This window comes from Octopus bimaculoides, chromosome 2, assembly GCF_046866305.1.
Source record: "Octopus bimaculoides isolate indiv1 chromosome 2, ASM4686630v1, whole genome shotgun sequence".
NCBI lineage: Eukaryota > Metazoa > Mollusca > Cephalopoda > Octopoda > Octopodidae > Octopus > Octopus bimaculoides.
The window spans coordinates 47,174,616-47,188,699 of NC_142929.1; the positions used below are offsets into that span (position 1 = coordinate 47,174,616).

The 14,084-nt window shown below is 26.1% G+C and overlaps 1 protein-coding gene across 7 annotated transcripts in view; it reads right to left on the minus strand.

Annotated features, from left to right (window-relative positions):
* LOC106875928 (tubulin polyglutamylase ttll6) overlaps nucleotides 1-14,084 on the minus strand; it is a 420,072-nt gene that overhangs the window by 104,730 nt on the left and 301,258 nt on the right. For all 7 annotated transcript variants that reach the window (XM_014924244.3, XM_089344881.1, XM_014924246.3 and 4 more), the window contains 2 exons: nucleotides 9,604-9,747; nucleotides 5,154-5,239 (listed from right to left, as the gene is read on the minus strand). In XM_014924244.3, the coding sequence (XP_014779730.1) occupies nucleotides 5,154-5,239; nucleotides 9,604-9,747 (230 nt within the window). The remainder of the gene's footprint in view (nucleotides 1-5,153; nucleotides 5,240-9,603; nucleotides 9,748-14,084) is intronic.

The following is a 14,084-nucleotide window of genomic DNA, read 5'->3' on the forward strand; positions in this document are numbered from 1 at the left end:
ATAATAATAATAATAATAATAATATAATAATAATAATAATAATAATAATAATAATAATAATAATAATAATAATAATAATAATAATAATAATAATAATAATAATAATAATAATAATAATAATAATATAATAATAATAATAATAATAAATAATAATAATAATAATAATAATAATAATAATAATATAATAATAATAATAATAATAATAATAATAATAATAATAATAATAATAATAATAATAATAATAATAATAATAATAATAATAATAATAATAATAATAATAATAATAATAATAATAATAATAATAATAATAATAATAATAATAATAATAATAATAATAATAATAATAATAATAATAATAATAATAATAATAATAATAATAATAATAATAATAATAATAATAATAATAATAATAATAATAATAATAATAATAATAATAATAATAATAATAATAATAATAATAATAATAATAATAATAATAATAATAATAATAATAATAATAATAATAATAATAATAATAATAATAATAATAATAATAATAATAATAATAATAATAATAATAATAATAATAATAATAATAATAATAATAATAATAATAATAATAATAATAATAATAATAATAATAATAATAATAATAATAATAATAATAATAATAATAATAATAATAATAATAATAATAATAATAATAATAATAATAATAATAATAATAATAATAATAATAATAATAATAATAATAATAATAATAATAATAATAATAATAATAATAATAATAATAATAATAATAATAATAATAATAATAATAATAATAATAATAATAATAATAATAATAATAATAATAATAATAATAATAATAATAATAATAATAATAATAATAATAATAATAATAATAATAATAATAATAATAATAATAATAATAATAATAATAATAATAATAATAATAATAATAATAATAATAATAATAATAATAATAATAATAATAATATAATAATAATAATAATAATAATAATAATAATAATAATAATAATAATAATAATAATAATAATAATAATAATAATAATAATAATAATAATATAATAATAATAATAATAATAATAATAATAATAATAATAATAATAATAATAATAATAATAATAATAATAATAATATAATAATAATAATAATAATAATAATAATAATAATAATAATAATAATAATAATAATAATAATAATAATAATAATAATAATAATAATAATAATAATAATAATAATAATAATATAATAATAATAATAATAATAATAATAATAATAATAATAATAATAATAATAATAATAATAATAATAATAATAATAATAATAATAATAATAATAATAATAATAATAATAATAATAATAATAATAATAATAATAATAATAATAATAATAATAATAATAATAATATAATAATAATAATAATAATAATAATAATAATAATAATAATAATAATAATAATAATAATAATAATAATAATAATAATAATAATAATAATAATAATAATAATAATAATAATAATAATAATAATAATAATAATAATAATAATAATAATAATAATAATAATAATAATAATAATAATAATAATAATAATAATAATAATAATAATAATAATAATAATAATAATAATAATAATAATAATAATAATAATAATAATAATAATAATAATAATAATAATAATAATAATAATAATAATAATAATAATAATAATAATAATAATAATAATAATAATAATAATAATAATAATAATAATAATAATAATAATAATAATAATAATAATAATAATAATAATAATAATAATAATAATAATAATAATAATAATAATAATAATAATAATAATAATAATAATAATAATAATAATAATAATAATAATAATAATAATAATAATAATAATAATAATAATAATAATAATAATAATAATAATAATAATAATAATAATAATAATAATAATAATAATAATAATAATAATAATAATAATAATAATAATAATAATAATAATAATAATAATAATAATAATAATAATAATAATAATAATAATAATAATAATAATAATAATAATAATAATAATAATAATAATAATAATAATAATAATAATAATAATAATAATAATAATAATAATAATAATAATAATAATAATAATAATAATAATAATAATAATAATAATAATAATAATAATAATAATAATAATAATAATAATAATAATAATAATAATAATAATAATAATAATAATAATAATAATAATAATAATAATAATAATAATAATAATAATAATAATAATAATAATAATAATAATAATAATAATAATAATAATAATAATAATAATAATAATAATAATAATAATAATAATAATAATAATTAATTAATATTATAATAATAATATAATAATAATAATAATAATAATAATAATAATAATAATAATAATAATAAATAATAATAATAATAATAATAATATAATAATAATAATATAATAATAATAATAATAATAATATAATAATAATAATAATAATAATAATAATAATAATAATAATAATAATAATAATAATATAATAATAATAATAATATAATAATAATAATAATAATAATAATAATAATAATAATAATAATAATAATAATAATAATAATAATAATAATAATAATAATAATAATAATATAATAATAATAATAATAATAATATAATAATAATAATAATAATAATATAATAATAATAATATAATAATAATAATAATAATAATAATAATAATAATAATAATAATAATAATAATAATAATAATAATAATAATAATAATAATAATAATAATAATAATAATAATAATAATAATAATATAATAATAATAATAATAATAATAATAATAATAATAATAATAATATAATAATAATAATAATAATAATAATAATAATAATAATAATAATAATAATAATAATAATAATAATAATAATAATAATAATAATAATAATAATATAATAATATAATAATAATAATAATAATAATAATAATAATAATAATAATAATAATAATAATAATAATAATAATAATAATAATAATAATAATAATAATAATAATAATAATAATAATAATAATAATAATAATAATAATAATAATAATAATAATAATAATAATAATAATAATAATAATAATAATAATAATAATAATAATAATAATAATAATAATAATAATAATAATAATAATAATAATAATAATAATAATAATAATAATAATAATAATAATAATAATAATAATAATAATAATAATAATGATAATGACAGCGAAACGGGCTGATTACTACCTAGCTCAGATACCAGGAAACCCCAAAATGGCTGAAGTTCAAAAGATAGTGCTCATGGGAACTGCCCATATCATACGTAAAATACTGTCTATGTGATCTCAAATTTTAAAACAAACACATAATTTTCTTATGGTTTCTTAAACATTCACTTGAACAAAACTGTACAAATCCTGGTACCCTAGGCATAACACCTACATGAACTTCTAACTTGTTGTCTCTTGAGGTCTCTGGGTGAGACTTGGATCCAACTTGTACAAATGCAAAACAAAAGTCAAACATAAAATAATAATAATAATAATAATAATAATAATAATAACAACAACAACAACGATAATATCCCAACTCAACATAAGGTCTCAGTAGTAATGACAGTGGTTAGTTATATCAATCTGGAAGTCTATTTTAGCAAACTCTGAAGAAGGAAAAGCAGAGTTTTCCTCAATGAGATTTAAATTCAAAATATAAGAGGATGTAACTTAATACCACAAAACATTTTCTTTGTTCCCCTAGGAAACCTGTCAAGACATCACACTTGACTCACTAATAATAATAATAATAATAATAATAATAATAATAATAATAATAATAATAATAATTTCTAAATAAGTGACAAGGTCAAAAATAGTAAGGAAGAGATATAGATTATGTATCCTCAGTGATAGGCAGTCTACTTCATCAATCCTGGGAGAATGAAAACCAAATGGATGTAAAGGAGTATAACTGAATACTGAGAAGGCATTTCAACTGCTACAGCAGCAATTCTGTCACTGCTTTTTAGTCCACTCAGCTGGTAAAAATGAGTAGTACCTGTATTTCAAAGGGCCGGCCTAATCACATTCTGTATCCTGCTGAATCTCCCTGAGAAGTACGTTAAGGTTACACGTGTTTGCGGAGTGTTCAGCCACTTGCATGTTAATTTCACAAGCAGGCGGTTCCATTGATTGGATAAACTGGAACCCTTGTCATAGAAACCCATGGAGTGCCAGTTATTGAATGAATGATAGTAATTGTTTCACAGTTTGGCACAAGGCCAGCAATTTCAGGGGTGGAGGGCAGTCAGTTGATTATAATGATCCCAGTGCTTGACTGAGAATTTATTTCACTGAACTGCACCACCCACACCCATCCCAACCAACCCCATGAAGATGAAATGCAAAGTTGATCCTGGTGGGATTTGAACTTAGAATGTTAACAACCAGAAGAAAGCAATTTTTCTGATGCATTAACAATTCTGCCAGTTTGCCATCTAATTGATTTAATGTAAAGAGATTTTGTCACGTTGGTATAATTTGACAGTGTCAGCACAACAGGCTGTTTTATATGTTTACTGCTTTCAAATTGGTTTTAAATATAATACCTTTCAGCTTTCTTGCATCTTGTCTAATTAACTAATGACAATGTTGACTGATATCATCTACCCTGGTCACCGTATACAACCCCAAGGACGCCACCAAGTAAGCAACACCCATTCTCCTTACTCATCCTCATCAGTAAAACTGATACTTTCTCATATACATGCACATGTAAAGATGAAGGCAGCTAAATATAACTAAAAGATGAAAAATACTATTACCAGAATTGTCTTGCATGTTATCAAAAATGAACATTTGTAAAGAAAATAAAAGCATCCTATTTTTTTTTTTTTTTAATGCATTGCAATCATAACGATTTAATGAAGGGAAGAGTAAACAATATATGGTAGCGGTTGGTTCCATGAAGAAAATTCTAAAGATAATTCCCGCATGCACATGCACTCACACACAGACACATACACACATGCACATGTACACAAAATACATCTAAGGATATAATTAGGAGAAAATTCCTGTTATCATATAATTGAGCAGTAATGATTTTTCTACTTACCTTTTGCTGCCAGCATTGTCATCTCGGACAAAATCTTCACTGTGTTTATTGATTGAGTAGTTAGTGAGATGCATGTAGACATTATCCTGGAAATGGAAGATGTTAAGAAAGAGAGTGTAAGCGGATTGTTTGGGAACATGGAGGAGAAAAGGATAATGAGAGAAATAGCCATGAGGTAAAGTTTGGACAGGATATAATTATGTAAAACAACAGATAAGAGGCAAAAATAAACCAACGATGGAAAGAGAGACAGACAGGGAAAAATAAAAGTAAACAGGGGAAATAAATGAGAATGAGAAGGAGAAAGAGAGAGAGAGACAGATGGATATATATATATATATATATATATATATATATATATATATATATATAGATAGATAGATAGATAGATAGATAGATAGATAGATACAGAATGAGAGTGAGATGAAATGGTGGGGAATGTAAGTTGGTATTATGTAATAAAGTATAAATGGAACAATAGTTACAAATAAGAAAAAGAAATAAAGCAATTTTATTTATGATTCCAATTAGACATTTCTATTTCATACTTAAAGTATAAAGTGGGTTGAAGATGGAATCAAAGCTTGTAAATATATGTGTGTGTAACATTCACATTTTGAGAAATTACGGTACCAAAAATTCCTCATGAGACTCTCCTCAAAGAGAATAAATGCAAACCTTTTGAACTGGTAAATTGACTTCTTACAAAACTACTGAAATATAGTTGCATCCATTAGCAAAATCCTCATCAAACACCATTATGCCAATTTAAGGTTTTCTCTCTACCTTCAAACCTCTCTAATTTATCTGAAGGATTATTATTACAGGCCCTGTCTGTATTCTTAGTTACACAGATTTATCTCTTCTCTATATATCAAAGGCTGCACATTTTTTTTTCCTTCTTCCAATAATCTGCAAGTACCAACCTCTTTCTAAGCTAAATCCAAATTTCCAAATAGTCTTTGAAAGGTATGCTAGAATAAAGACTAATTTAACCTATACCTTATTGGTTTTTATCTTTCTAGAAGAACAAAGATGTTCCATAAGAAATCCATGGCAAATTTCTCATTAAATCTCATTAAATTTACGAGATGTAAAATTACTTAGCTGTGTAGGTAAGCCCTTATTTCTCTACTAAAGGCTGAACATACTCTTTTACAAATAGTTCAATTGCAATCAATTTGTTTTTATTTTATATAATTTTAGATACTTCATATGAAACTACTAACAGAACGTACATTTAGAATGTGATTACTTCAAAATTCCTGTTCATTGCTGTTCTTGTTTTTTTAGCCCCAGGTCAACCCTGATTGAGCAGAACAATGATCAAAAGAATTCCAGCCATTATCATCCTGTCTTTTTTTTATGGTTATGAAATATTACATAACCTAATGTATTCTTTCTTTTCTTTAAGAAATCTGGGTGCAAAACGGATGTAGACAGAACATAACTAAATATCTGAAAGTATTTTTTCACCAAAACTCCTTCATATTACACCTTCTCATTTTAAGAAAAAAAAAGAAGAAGAAAAAAGAAGAAGAAAAAAAAGAAGATTGAATAAAGTAGTTCTTGACACAATGCTTGAACATAAGATGTGATGATCATGACAGGATTACCTCTGATTATGGAACTGTTCATTCAGCTAAGAGGTGACTTGTGGACTAAACAACACACTTAGTCAGAATGGTGGTGGTGGTGGCAGCAGTGGTGCTGGTATTATTATTATTATTTTTATTATTATTATTACTATTATTATTATTATTATTATTATTATTATTATTATTACTATTATTATTACTATTATTATTATTATTATTATTATTTTTATTATTATTACTATTATTATTATTATTATTATTATTATTATTAGTAGTAGTAGTAGTAGTAGTAGTAGTAGTAGTAGTAATAAGAGATAATTACGGAGTAAATACATAGCAGAAATTTCATGTTCTTTAACCCTTTTCCAACCATATTTCTTTTGAAATACACAGCCTTTGTTTCGTTCATTTTCCAAGTAATAAAAGATTAGTAAAACAGTTTTCTTTTTATTCAGATAGTGTTTGGAATATAAACTAACATGAAATATTGATGAACGGTTTTAATCTAAAACTATGACTTGCATGCATAAGCAGATTCAAATGAAAACGTGCTAGTTGCTGTTGTATATGTCACAGGAGAACAACTTTCAGCATGCTCTGGCATGCTTATGGCAACAAGGTAATGGGTCGTATACAATGTTTTGAGTGGCACAGGCACTTCAAAAATAGAAGAACACCTCTGGAAGACGATGAGCGATTTGGAAGACCTGCCATGAGTGTCACCCCCGGAAATGTGGAGACGATTCATCAGCTTATGCATGAAAATTGCTGGAGGGCAATCAATGACACTTTGAAGCATTTGAGGGAGGACATTCAGGGAAAGTGACTGGATCTGTGGAGTGCAAGGAATTGGATTCTTCACAACAACAACGCACCCTGTCACCAAGCTCTCCTCACTTGAGAGTTTCTCATCAAAAACAATATAGTATCACTTCCTGTATATTCACCATACTTAGTACCTGCAAACTTCCATCTCTTCCCCAAGATGCATATGCAGCTCAAAGGTCACCATTTTAACACCGTTGTTGAGATCAAGAGCAAATCACTGAAGGTCCTTGACTTGCTTATGAAAAATGACTTCCCAACCGGATTCCAAAAGTGGCAGGAATGTTGGGACCAGCGTATTGCTGCTCAAGGTGACCATTTCAAAAGAGATGATGCTAAAACTTAAGGTAAATGAGTTATTTTTAATTAAACATAACTGGTCCAGGAACTTTTTGTTACCACCTCATATATATATATATATCTCTCTCTCTCTCTCTCTCTATATATATATATATATATATGATGAAAATATAATTAAGAAGAACAGAGATTTATATCAAGTTTTATTCAGCAGTTAATTACTTCTTTTTATTTCTGCACTTGCATATGTTTCTGTAGCAATTAATGCACACTGCAAAATTTGCATCTTTATGTGCATTTATTGTTAATTGTTGCTTCTTTGGGGTGGAGTCAACTGCATTGTTCAGATAGAATCTAAATTAAATACAAGTCCAGCCGAAATCTATCATACATGTGGTGTTGTCATTGTTCTAAAAATAACCTAGATCCTGACCATTTCATCTCTGCTGGTTAAAAACAAAATGACTAGCTGTCCAATGCATTTTAGCAGTCTGCAGACATAAGCCATCCTTAAATGGTGAGTGGTAGTATTAAAGCTTAGTATCAGGTTTCTTTAAGTATGTTTGTTAGTAAATAAAACTAACTGGAGTTTTTATACACTCACTGAGGTTAGCCAGCATTAATAACTGGTAAAAGCAACTACGGAACCCACAATATTTTAATGAGGAAAAGCAATAGAAAACTCCAGCTAAGTCACAAGTATTTACTCACAATCAACTTTTTATTTCCTGTTTTACAAGTGTTCAATGTGGCCATCACCTGCAGTGTGGGCAACATCAATGCAATAAGAGAATTCCTCCTAGATGCGTATCAGCATATCAAAAGCATGTTCATTATGGAACTAAAGAATAAATTTGATTTTGCTTGAGGCAATTCCAGAAGATATTGACATAGAAGGGAAATGGAAAAACTTTGATAATGCATTCAACCAGACAGCCAAAGAAGTACTCAGTGGATCGTGATATGCCGATACGTGTCTGGGAGGAATTCTCTTATCGCATTGATGTTGACCGTGCTGCTGCTGGTGGCCACATTAAACACTTGTAAGACAGGAAATAAAAGTTGATTGTGAGTAAATACTTGTGACTTAGCTGGAGTTTTCTATTGCTTTTCCTTATTAAAATATTGCGTAATGAAATCGGTTCATTCTTTTTGAATAACCCTGTATATGTATATTGTCATTTGCATGACCAACTATAGTTAATACCAACAATAGTCAGTGTACAGTGTAGAAACTGAACTACAATGTAAGGATTTGTTGGAATCAAGGTTCTAGTATGGATAATAAATAAAAAAAGAACTAGATTCTGGTCAAAGCAGGAATAATGATTACTGTTATCAAATACAGAGATTGATTCCAAAGTTGTAACAGAGACCATTGAGAAATTTTGATTAGTTCTAGTAGATCTAAAGGAATGACCAAAATTAAAAGAATTACCAAGTCAGCTCTGGCCAAACAAACATGATCAAAGCAGCCAAGCTATGACCATCCTATGTTTGCAAATTCGCTTAGTGGTCATACTAGAAGAATGCAAGTTAAACTTCAACCAAACATGACAACTTCTGCTCCAGTATACTGTTGACTTTCACAAACTTTTACCAATCTGTCTTAAAAATAGTTGGATGTAGCAGATTACTCAATCCTACTTGACAAAAAAGATTTCATTTATTCTACATTGGAATTAAAATATGATGAAGTAAAAAGAATGAAGTACAATAGAACTTACAATGTTACTGGTATTAGGTTCACAATATCTGCAGGTGGCAAACCGTGTGAGACCGTCTTTAAAGACAAATATCCGGAGAGGGTCACAGGATGTTAGAAGGACATATATGCGGAAATCAAACTTGAATCCGTCAATTAAAAATGGCTTTAAAGAAAGACAAAAAGAAAAATGACTGCAATAACTATAAGAAAATACACCTTACTAAGTAGGTTATAACAGACTTCATAAAGAAGGCTATAGTATACTTTAAAAAAGAAAGTTATTATACACCATGTCACAAAATACTTCAAAATACACTTTGAAAAGATGGTGGTTTTATGTTTTAACCTTTTAGCATTTAAACTGACTATATCCAGCCCATTATGTTCAACCTGTTTTATGTTCAAAATGGCCAGATCTGGTCTTGCACACATACCCTACAATGCCATTCTAAAAATAAACAATTACATCATCAAAATCTCACAGCTACGATATAATGCATTATTAATTCAAATCAATGTGAATAAATATGCCTTACGTTTAACAGAATAATTTGAATGCTAAAGGGTTAAAAACAAGATTATAGTATTTTTTTAAAATGAAGGCTACAGCACACTTTAAATAGATTACAGTTCATTTTAGTAAAACTGAAGTACACTTGGAAATTAAGAATGGAAAAAGATTACATAACACTTTAAAAAGAAGGGTATAATACAATTTAAAATGGATGCAGCAGTGCCCTTTAAAAAGAAGGCTTAAAAAGAAAGCCATAATAGTACAAGTAATATTTGTAGTCACTGTAACATAGCTGTCCATTTGAGTGGACTCTACTGCAATTTTTTAACCATAATGTTCTTTTGGGGTTAACAAATCGCAGTAGAGTCTACTCAAACAGATAGCCATGTTAAAGTTGCTACGAATATGACTTGTCAGTACAACTACTGCGTTGATCTCTTAGAAAAATTTTAGAACGAGCAATTTTGCTTGTTGCATAATAGAACACTTTAAAAAGAAGCTTTTTATCAAGGCTATGAAGGTTAAAAATTGTTATATTACATTTGTAATGAACACTCAAGTGAAATTCCTCTCTCCCCTTTATTATAAATACATACTTTCAAATGCAGCAGGTAACAGCTAACCTTTGGCTGTTATTTGGACCCTGTTGTGTCCACTACTCTGATTAGTTGGTATTGGCGCAACAGAGTAAGAGACAAATTGTGCCAATACCAACCAATCAGAGTTACCTGCTGCATTTGAAAGCATATATTATAATAAAGGGGAGAGAGAGGAATTTCACTCGAGTGTTGGCTGCACATTCTTACAGAAATGTTATAAAACACTTTAGAAAAACCTGTAGTACATCATAAAAAGAGGGTTATAGTACATTTTATAAAGAAGGTTAGAGAACACTTTGACAAAAACAGTGTGTAAGATTTTTAAAGAAATATTGTAGTTTGCTTTCTCATTATTCTTTTTCTTTAAAAAACAGGAAAAATTAATGCAAACATTGTCATGTCATAAAGCATTTTGGCAAAAGAACTCTTTGTTGTCCTTAACATGAGTGAAATACTCAATCATGTCTGTTATATCTTGGTGCAAATGTTTCTCCTTCAATATATTCTATTAACTTGGCTGCATATCAGGGTTTGGCGCATCTCAGCACTTTTATTTTTCTGTGTATCAACAGCTTTATTGAAGTTATCTGTCAATGCACACACACACACACACATACACGTGCAGGCACACACACACACACACACACATTCACACCCACACACATGTGAGCACACCCACACATGTGTGCACACCCACACAGGGATACACCTATGCACACAAAAACACATACAAGCACTCACACATACATACACACACACACATGTATACAACCATACACCCACACATATGCAAACACATATGCAAACACATATGCATACACACATACAAGCACACATACACAACACAAACACAAGCATACAATCACGCAAACATACACACAAGCACACACTCATACAGAGGCATACACCCACACGAGTGCAAACACACATACAAATGCACACACATACATACGCATACACCCTCACACACATGCAGACATACAAGCACACGCACACACATGCACACACATACACATACACACACAGAGGCACACATACACACACAAAAGCATATGATGTTGATGAGTTCTAAGGAAGCTGCCAATTAGTCACCCGCTTGATTAACCCCAGATCAACCATTATCGAACAAACCTACATTCAAAGCATTCCTGCCATGGCCATCTCATCCTGAATTCAAGCTATGCAGAATCAAGACTACATTACACATTTGTCCTTTGCTTTTAATAAATAGCTTGGTATAATCTGAGGAAAATTTGGCTGTCATTTTTAGCTGGTGCAGTGACTTCATAGAGACTCCCAGGTGTCATTTCAGATAGCAATATTGGTCTTGTTACTACTGTTGTCATGACAATGATGATGATGATAGAGGGAGTAAGGGAGGTGGTATGGCTGGGAAGAAGTAGCTAAACTGAGAGCAGGAGGATATTCATGTGGTTGATATTGATAGCAGCATCTGCAGTAATATTCAATGACATGCAATTATGATAGACATTAAAGTGTCAGTATTCATATAAATATAAATATTTATATAGATACAGCAAATAAATAAATAAAATAGATGGTTGTGTGAATGGATGGATGAATAGTTGTATGTATATATATGTGTGTGTGTGTGTGTGTGTGTGTGTTTGCATGCATGTATGTGTGCGTGCATGCGTGTGTGTGTAATTTTATACACACACACATATGCACGTAGACAGAGAGGCCGGAGAGAGAGTGATAGAGAGATAAATAGATAAATATACAGATAATCAGTTAGTTTCACACACACACACACAATATATCATATATATATATATATATATATATATATATATATATATATATATATATCATCATCATCATCGTTTAACGTCCGCTTTCCATGCTAGCATGGGTTGGACGATTTGACTGAGGACTGGCAAGCCAGAAGGCTGCACCAGGTTCCAATCTGATCTGGCAGAGTTTCTACAGCTGGATGCCCTTCCTAACACCAACCACTCCGAGAGTGTAGTGGGTACTTTTACATGCCACCGGCACAAGGGCCAGTCACACGGTACTGGCAACGGCCACGCTCAAAAAGGTGTTTTTTATGTATATATATATAGACATGGAATGAGGTGGTGAAGCATGACCTTCGAACATTAGGCCTATATATATATATATATATATATATATATATATATATATATATATATATATATAAAGATGGAGGTGGAAATAGCACAGAAATAAATCTAAGACATTTCAATTTAAGAAGGAATTTAATAAATAATTTTTAAAATTATATAAAGAAAATATTACCGGTTTCAGTGACGAAACTCATTTTATCAAATATCAGTAAGAATTTATAAAAATTTGAAGTAAAAACAGTTTATCTTCTGTCTGAGAGTCAAAAACATGTCTGGAGAGTTTTCGTTGATGTTTTCTTTAAATATAGTTTGGTATAGAATTCAAAGTGTTAGAGAGTAAGAAAGGGGGTGTAGTTGTTTATTGTCTAAAAGAAATCTTTGTGGGTTACTGCCAAGGGAGTGACTTAAAAGCACTTATTGAATGGGTTTTGTGTCCACTTGTGTGTGAGTATGTGAGTGTATGTGTGTGTGTGTGTGTGTGTGTGTGTGTGTGTGTGTGTGTGCATGTGTGAGTGTGTTTATGTGTGTGTGTGTATTGTGTTGAATGTCCTTTCAGTATGTTTGGAATGTGACCAGATGTGTGTTCATGGGTGTGTATGTTGTGATGAATGTCTTGTTGAAGAAAGAATTAGGATTTTCCTTAGAGGTAGATGTATTTTTTTGAGTGTGTATGTGTGTAGTCACCAGCTGTGTGTATGTGTGTGAGTGTTTTTTTGTAATGTTTTCTTTTGTGTGTGTGTGCGTATGTGTGTGTGTGTGTGGGTGTGCAGAGGTGTGTGTGTATATTTGTTTGTGTTTGTGTGGTGTATGTGTGTATGTATTTGTGTGTGTGTGTGTTTGTGTGTGCATATATCTTTGCAATGTTTTCTTTTGCGTGTATCTGCGTTTGTGTGTGAGTGTGTGTGCAGAGGTGTGAGTGTGTTTGAGTGTCTACGCAGAGGTGCATGTGAGTGTGTTTTTTGCGATGTCTTCTTTTGTATGTGTGTATATGTACATGTGTTTGTGTGTGTGTATGTGAGTGTATGTGTGTGTGAGTGTGTGTATGTTTGTGTATGTGTGTATGTTTGTGTGTGTGTGTGTGTGCAGGCATACATATATATATATATATATATATATATATATATATATATATATATATATATATATATGTATATATATATATATATATATATATATACATACATATATATTGGAAAAAGATTTAAGAATTGATGGGAAGTATTTTACATTATGTATAAAATTGTTTCTAAATGTCTGTTCTTATTTCTTGGTTGGT